The 8,161-nt window shown below is 50.9% G+C and overlaps 1 protein-coding gene across 1 annotated transcript in view; it reads left to right on the top strand.

The window, feature by feature from the left end:
- Window positions 1–209: 209 nt before the first annotated feature.
- TOM1 (target of myb1 (chicken)) overlaps window positions 210–8,161 on the top strand; it is a 53,287-nt gene continuing 45,335 nt past the window's right edge. Inside the window, 1 exon segment of the mRNA XM_011938451.1 lies at window positions 210–291. Within this exon segment, the coding sequence (XP_011793841.1) occupies window positions 240–291 (52 nt within the window). The 5' untranslated portion in view covers window positions 210–239.

Raw genomic sequence — 8,161 nt, 5'->3', positions numbered from 1 at the left:
CAGGCTCTACGTCGTGCGTGACGCCCGCCGCCGCCTAGGAAGCGACGATGAGGTCATCGCCCTCCGCCTCGGGGGCGGGACCCTTGCGCGTCAGGGCGGGGCCTGTGGTCCAGCTCCGCTCTGCCACCGCTCCGCCCACGCCTCCTCGCCGGCCTTCGGGTGCGTCACGTGACGGGTTGGCGGCGCTGGCGGTTGCTGTCAGCTGATTCCCGGGGTTGGTGGCAGCGGCGGTAGCAGCGATGGACTTTCTCCTGGGGAACCCGTTCAGCTCTCCAGTGGGACAGCGCATCGGTGAGTCCCTGGAGCCCCCCACACCTCCGCCCTGGTGCTCCGCACCCAGCTTCGGTCCCCTGGGAAGCCTCCGGGTGCCTAGTCACTGAGGCAGGGAGGGCAATGAGGCTGGCGTGTAGCTCTCCGACTTCGCCCCGCCCAGCTTTCCTCCCACTCTTGATTGACAAGAACTTGGGCCATTAGGAAGGCTTGGCTTGTGATAGATGCATACGACAGCCAGTAGATAAGGAGAGAGGGCGGGTCCGGATGCCCACCGCGCAGCCAATGTGTGTCTGCTGGGGTCCCGAATCCAGGGAGAAAGTTTTCGGGGTTAAAGGGACTGCGTGGTTGGCAGTGGCTGGGCAGCTGTGCTGGGTCCCGGCGCCTGGGCTTTGGCCAGCTCCTTTCTGGCTCACCGGGCTCTCCGGACATGGACACCTGAGAAAGGCTAGAAGTCCCTTCTCCCAGGACCGCGAAGCCCGGGACTTGGCGTCTTGGGGGCGACTGGCCAGAGGGGACCCAGCGCCAGACAGCCCGCCGCCAGGCCTCACAGACCCGGATCTCAGGACGTCTCCGCCTGGGCTCTTATCTCGACCCAGCCTCAAATGGACCCGCACAGACTCTGAGAACCTGAGCAGAAAGTGGTCGGAGAAACCCTCAGGGTCAGCCCACCTCGGTGCTCCGTAGGTAGGGCAGCCTGGCGCTCGAGCCAAGCCGAGCCCAGGGCACCTGGCGCCTGGGTGCTGGTCCGTGGTTCTTTGCACCCTGGTGACAGGATACTTATAGTTCTATGACGCAGCTTCCCTGGGCGGAGGTTTCCTCACCTGTAATTGGCGGGTAATAATGGTCCTTACCTCCGTGGGCTTGTTGTGAAGATTAAATTCCTTAATAAATGTGAAATACTTAGAACAATGCCTGGTACGTGGCCAGTGCCATATAAAAAAACAGTTGTAGTATTTATTAGCATTGGGCTGGGCGCAGTGGCTCCCGACTGTAATTCCAGCGCTTGGGAAGCCAAGGCGGGCAGATCGCTTGAGCCCAGGAGTTCGAGACCAGCCTGGGCAACATGGCGAGACCTCCGTCTCTACAAAAAAAAAACCAAAAAAACAAAAAATACAGAAATTAGCCGGGCGTGTGCCTGTGCTCCCAGTCACTCGGTAGGCAGAGTTGGGAGGATTGGTTGCACCTGGGAGGTCAGGGCTGCGTGAGCCGTGATGGCGCCACTGTACTCCATCCTGGACGATACAGGGAGATCCCAGCTCTTGAAATATATACACACACGCACATACATATATAAATATACACATACATACATGTACATATACATACACATACATACATGTATATATTTACACACCCACATTGTTCCTGAGATACCACCAAGTGGAGGTTAGGAATCCCTGGAAATCGTTGGGCAGTAGGTCTCATAGGTGCTCGTTCTTGGACACCAACACCGTGAGAACCGACATGCCTTGACCCAAACGGCCACACTTCTCCAGAGGATGGTCTGGGTGTTCCCCATTCTTGCATGAAGAAACCATCGCATTTCCGTGAAATCACTCTTTATCTTTTTTGATGATGACTTTTCGTCTTAAGTCCATACTGGGAAAACTTTAAGACGAGACATTCTTTCCATTCTTACTGTCTTGCCAAACCTCACGAAAGCTTGTCGACCCGGCTCTGTGTTGTAATCGCCACCGTGGCTGTTGGTGGCTCTTCCGAGGTTTTGTAATCAGTGCTCTCCAAGGGGGAGGTGGCAGTCCAGGATTTACACACCAGGAAGCTCCTGAACCAGGGAGAGGAACTGCCCTCTCAAAGGACCCCTGACCTGCCCTAGACACACCCACCCCACAGTGAGTCATGGGTTTTTGGAGCTGAGAAAAGCAAGCAGCTCTCCTCTCATCTTTATTTCTCTGACTACAGAAACCACTGCTTTTATCACATGCCAAGTTTAAGACTTACTACTTAAAAATAAACAAGTAAATAAAAGACCCGGCTTCAAAGTCAGCCGCATACTCTTAAGGCTTTCTGGAATAGCTCACCTGGGTTCTGGATTTCAGCCAGTCAAAGCAAGCTTCTCTTCTTACCCTGAAGGGTTGCCTTTCTTGGGCAAGAAATACTTCCATGCAAAGAGAATGCTACTAAATGATCATACCTTAGAGCACAAATAGAATTTTACAGCTGTAAGAGCTTTACCTTTGGAATTTTCTAACCCAGTGGTTCTCAGCAGCATTCCTAGGAGGGCATGTTAAAGCAAATGATATCTGGGCCCCAACTCCAGAGTTTCTGACCCTCTAGGCCTGCAGTGGGACTCTAGCATGTGAAAATTTTTTTTTTTTTTTTTTGAGACGGCATTTTGCTCTTGTTGCCCAGCCTGGAGTGCAATGGTACAGTCTTGGCTCACTGCAACCTCCGCCTCCCGGGTTCAAGCGATTCTCCTGCCTCAGCTTCCCAAGTAGCTGGGATTACAGGCACGTGCCGCACAGCCAGCTAATTTTGTATTTTTAATAGAGACGGGGTTTCTCCGTGTTGGCCAGGCTGGTCTCAAACTCCTGACCTCAGGTGATCCACCCACCTCGGCCTCCCAAAGTGCTGGGATTACAGGTATGAGCCACCGCGTCCGGCCTAGAATGTGAATTTCTGGCAACTTCCCAGGTAATGCTAATGCTGTTCCAGCCCATCCCCTTCATTTTACACTGGCAGAGACTGGGGTCCAGAGAGGGGAAAGTGGAGGCTGTGACTCACCCAAGACCCCAGTGAATTGACAGCGAAACTGAGCCATTGAAATTTAAACCAAAGCTGAAGAGGCTCCAAAAGTAGAATTAAGAGTTTGAGTTAATCCCCTCAGTATCCCATATTCTTTTAGATAAAGAGGCGGAGGAAGTACTGCTCACTGGCTGTGATTACTGATGACATAGTATAGCTGCTTATACTTCTGTGAACCAGGCCCCTCCTTGCTGCAGGAGTACCGTCTCTTCTCAAGCCTGCCGACTCCCATGCCCTTGTTGAAAGGAGAGCTGTAGAGCCATATGGAATTGCCATCCCTCAGCTGGCGGGTTCTAATGATGCTAATCAGGAATGAGTATCAGGCATTTAAATCACAAAGTTCTCATTCACCTCCCCTCCCAACACACACACACACACACACACACAAACCTTTGTGCTTGCTGGTCCCTCTGCCTGGGTTGCTTCCTCATGTGCCCCAACTGAGGAGCTCCAGATCACCTTTCAAAGTACAGGGTATCATCACCTCCTCCCTGAGGCCTGCCCCAAGCCCAACATTGCTCTTTTACTCTCCCGTTATCGCAGGTCCTCGGACCCCCTTACTGTATGACTCTGGGCTCTGACTCTCAGCTTCCTCCTTGGTACAGTGTTGCTAACAGCATCTGCCTCACAGGGTGGTTGCTAGAATGAAACAAGATAGTCCTCTGAGAGTGCCTGGCACAGTGTGAGTGTATGGAAACGTTAGCTCTTCCCGTCATCATCACCACCATTATCATTTTTATTATTTCTTTCTTTTTTTGTTCTTCCCGTCATCATCAGCACCATCATCATTTTTATTATTTCTTTCTTTTTTTTTTTTTGAGACAGCGTCTTAAAAAAGGCTAGAGTGCAGTGGCACAGCTTCAGCTCACTGCAACCCCTGCCCCCTGGGTTCAAGCAATTCTTCTGCCTCAGCCTCCCGAGCAACTGGGATTAGAGTTGCACACCACCATGCCCGGCTAATTTTTGTATTTTTAGTAGAGACGGGGTTTCACCATGTTAGCCAAGCTGGTCTTAAACTCCTGACCTCAAGTGACCCGCCCGCCTCAGTCTCCCAAAGTGCTGGGATTACAGGTGTGAGCCACCACGCCCAGCCTGTTTTTATTATCTCTACCCTCATCATACTAATATGCCACCATCCCACTCTCTTAGTGGTTGTGCGTGTCTGTCTCCACAGCTAGGCTGAACTTGAGAGCAGGAACTGTGCCTTATTTCTCCAGACCCTCAGCACCTAGCACGGTGCCTGGCACATAGCAGGAAGGAAGAAGGGAGAAAAGGAAAGTAACATTTTCTGAGCAAACTGTGTCATAATAACTCTGCCAGGTATTCTGCTAGCGTCCTGGGTATTAATCTCATGGTGACCCTGTGCAGTTTTGCTATTTTTTTCCCATTTCACCAAAAGTCAGTGTGAGGGAAAGCATCGCTTTCCAGAGTTCCACAGCTACTCAAGGTCAGAATCCAGACCCAGGCCTTCTTTTTTATTTTTAATAGAGACGGGGTTTCTCCATGTTGGCCAGGCTGGTCTCAAACTCCTGACCTCAGGTGATCCACCTACCTCGGCCTCCCAAAGTGCTGGGATTACAGGCGTGAGCCACTGCGTCCGGCCTAGAATGTGAATTTCTGGCGAGTTCCCAGGTAATGCTAATGCTGTTCCAGCCCATCCCCTTCATTTTACACTGGCAGAGACTAAGGTCCAGAGAGGACCTCACCACACTGCCTCGAGCTGCCCGGTGCCTCTTTTGAATTGATGTCCATCCAGCCTTCCAGGATCCACAACTCTTGTTCTACCCCCAGATAAGGACATGCACATGGGTCCCACACTTGCAGGTCCCTCTCCCTTACTGAGGAGTAGGGGAGCTTCCCAAGGGCAGCACCCATAGCTGAGAGGATTCCAGATCCTTTGTACCAGCTGCTGTTGTCACAGCCCTCTTCTTTCAAGGATTTCAAACCCTTTCCAGGTGTTCTCTGCGGACAGATCTTACTGGCTCTATTTTATAGACAGATGTCAAGAATCCCAGTTTCCAAGAACCCCAATTGCTGGCTATCAGCCTACCCCCTAAGCACTTGGAGTCCAAATCCTAGCTGATTGCCGAGAGCAAGTTGCAAACAACAGAGATGGTAAATGTGAGCAGTCCCTGGGGATGAGCCTCAGTGGTTGGGGTGGTGGGAGCTGGGTGTGAGGGGAGAAGAGCCCAGAGCCTGAAGACTGAGCCCTGGAAGGGAAAAGTGAAAAAGTCAAAGAGAGCTGTCTTTGAATCCACAAAAGCCAAGCCAGGGGAGCCACAGGAAGGAATCACAGAAGTGAGAGACCACTTCAGGCCCTTGGGGGGCCAGTTGGGGAATGATGGGCTGAAAAGTGGACACTTAAGCGATGTCAAGGAGACACCAGGCTGGGAGGTGGGACACCTGGTTCCAGCTCTGGTTCTGCTCCTCACTATGTCACGGTCCCTCTCCATTGCCTGTCTCCCCTATTGGCAACACAGAGGTGCTGTCATTCTCCCTCTGCTTCCCAGAGGATTGGCAATGAACAACAGAGGGCACATATAGGGACAGGGAAGGGTTGATGCCAGAGGGAAGAAAGAAACGGATGGCGGGCCGGGCACGGTGGCTCACGCCTGTAATCCCAGCGCTTTAGGAGGCCGAGGCGGGTGGATCACGAGGTCAAGAGATCGAGACCATCCTGGCCAACATGGTGAAACCCTGTCTCTACTAAAAATACAAAAGTTAGCTGGACGTGGTGGCACACGCCTGTAGTCCCAGCAACTTGGGAGGCTGAGGCAGGAAAATTGCTTGAACCCGGGAGGCGAAGGTTGCAGTGAGCCAAGATCATGCCAGTGCACTCTAGCCTGGTGACACGGCGGGACTCAATCTCAAAAACAAAAGAAAGCAAAACTGATGGCTGCTGGGGAGGACTGATAGAACTGATTGTGCAAGGCCCCAAGGGCAGAGTGTGTGGTTACAGGAATAAGCAGTTCGGTTTCAGTATGAATAGCTATCCCTAGAGCCTTGCAAAGATGGAACTGGCTGCCTCGTTCGGTAGTGAGCTCCCCACCACTGCAGCCGTGAAGGCAGAAGCCAGGGTGGGGAGGGCGAACTAGAAAGAGGATTCCTGCGTCAGTTAGCAGAGTGGACTAGACCAGGGTCAGTGAGCTTTTTCTATAAAGGGCCATTAAGTAAATACTTGTGGCTTCTTGAACCAGATGGTCTCTGCTGCAACTACCCGGCTCTGCCATTATAGCACAAAAGCAGCCATAGGCCGTAGGTAAATGAATGAGAGTGACTGTGCTCCAATACAACTGTTTATGGGCAATGGAATTTGAATTTCATGTAATTTTCACATATCATGAAATATTATTATTATTCAGCTTTTTTTTTCCAACTATATAAAAATACAAAGACCACCTGTAGCTCAAGGACCATACAGGTGGATCTGAATTTGGCATGTGGGTTCATAGTTTGCTGACTTCTGAATCGGAGCAGCTGGCCAGAGGCAGAATGATGAAGCACACTGTTCCTCAAAGTGGGGTACCAGAGCACCCACACTGGGGACGCTTGAGGGTGCTTATCCCCACAGCGTGCCTGCGGGAGCCCTAATACCTTGAAGCTTCTGGTTCCTGATCCGTAAGTACAGGACCCACATTAGAGCCCGAAGTTTTTGTCTTAAGGATGACAGAGCTTTGTCTAGAAAGGGCTTTGTATCAGCTGCACACATATGAGTAGAGTCCAGGGTGAGCTTGAGTCAGACCGAATGGTCTGAGTCCTGGTTCAGTCCTCACCAGCTTTGTTACCTGGAGCAAGTTACTTCACGTCTCTGTTCTTCAATTTCCTCATCTGTCCAATGAGGATGATAATAGCACCTATCAGATAGGGCTGTTGTGTTGTGTTGTAAAGCACTTCCTGCCAGACAGGAAATGTCTGTAATTATTAGCTGTTGTGATTTTTCACTGATGTTATCATTCCTGGGACACAGTCTAAGTTAGTAGCCAAGCCAAGTGCCAGCCCAGGATTCTGGCTCCAGTGCAGCCTTTGTGATGGTCTTTGTGTCCCTGGCAAATGAGCAGTCACTGGCTGGGTGGCCGCCACATTCACAGACAGGTCAGGTTTCAGGCTGTGGGGAGGAGCGGATTCTTACTTGGAAATTAAGGCCTTTGCCTGCCCCTATGGATAGAACTGGCGAATAGGTTTTATTCTTAACCTTAGTGAGCTCAAAGAAATAAGGTAAGGTCCCAGACTTCCACTCTTCTGGTTTTAGAAAAAAAAAAAAAAACCCAAACCCTCAATGTCTCCTAATTAGCTTGAGACCATCACCCCGTGAGCAGCAGGGGGATTCAGGACAGGTTAACTCTAAGCAGGGGGATTCAGGACAGATTAACTCTTCACTCCCTTCCTAAGGAGATCTTGATCTAGGCCGGTGCCCTGCAAACTTCTGTCTTTCATGTAGCTCCTTTATGATTTGTGTCTACCCCCACACGACCTTCATTATTATTTTCATAGGGTTTTCTTTTCATTAGCTTATCTGTTAAAATTTGACCTCATCCTATGTAATTATATCCGTGAAATCGTGGCTTTGATGTTCGTGTTTTTTTCCTATCCTGCATTAAAGTAAATACGTCCCTCTAAAAATGTCTTTAAGTTTGCCCATGAGCCCACCTGGCATGATCCCAGGTAGCGCATTTTAATCGCTGGGACGTAAGCAGCCTGAAATGGGGTCACAGCTTAGTCTCCGCATCAGAAGAGCTGGGTTCAGGTGCCAGCTCCGCCCCTTCCTGGCTGTGTCCCCCAGGTCTCCACCTCAAGGGACATGGGCAACTTAGAAGCTGATCGAGCACTGCAAAGTGCAGTGGAGAAGCACGATGCAAGACCTGAGGAGGGGAACTAGGCCTTGTTCCTGTTGGGGAAGGTAGGGAAGGGAAGGACGGAGCCAGGGGAGGAGGGAGGAGGAGAACCAGCCAGACCGCAGGGGCTGAGACAGACAGAGAATTTAGGGACAGACAGAGGGGTCTACTGTTTGAACTTGTTTGTGTTGGTGCAGTATAAACCCTGTAGTGGTTAACTTTATGTGTCAACTTGGCTAGGCCAGGGGAGACAGATATTTGGTCAAACATTATTTTAGATGTTTCTGTGAACG

The sequence above is a fragment of the Colobus angolensis genome, unplaced genomic scaffold (assembly GCF_000951035.1).
Source record: "Colobus angolensis palliatus isolate OR3802 unplaced genomic scaffold, Cang.pa_1.0 Scaffold173, whole genome shotgun sequence".
NCBI classification, from domain to species: domain Eukaryota; kingdom Metazoa; phylum Chordata; class Mammalia; order Primates; family Cercopithecidae; genus Colobus; species Colobus angolensis.
Note: the sequence above shows the minus strand (reverse complement) of the source record. Positions and strands in the feature narration are given on the sequence as shown.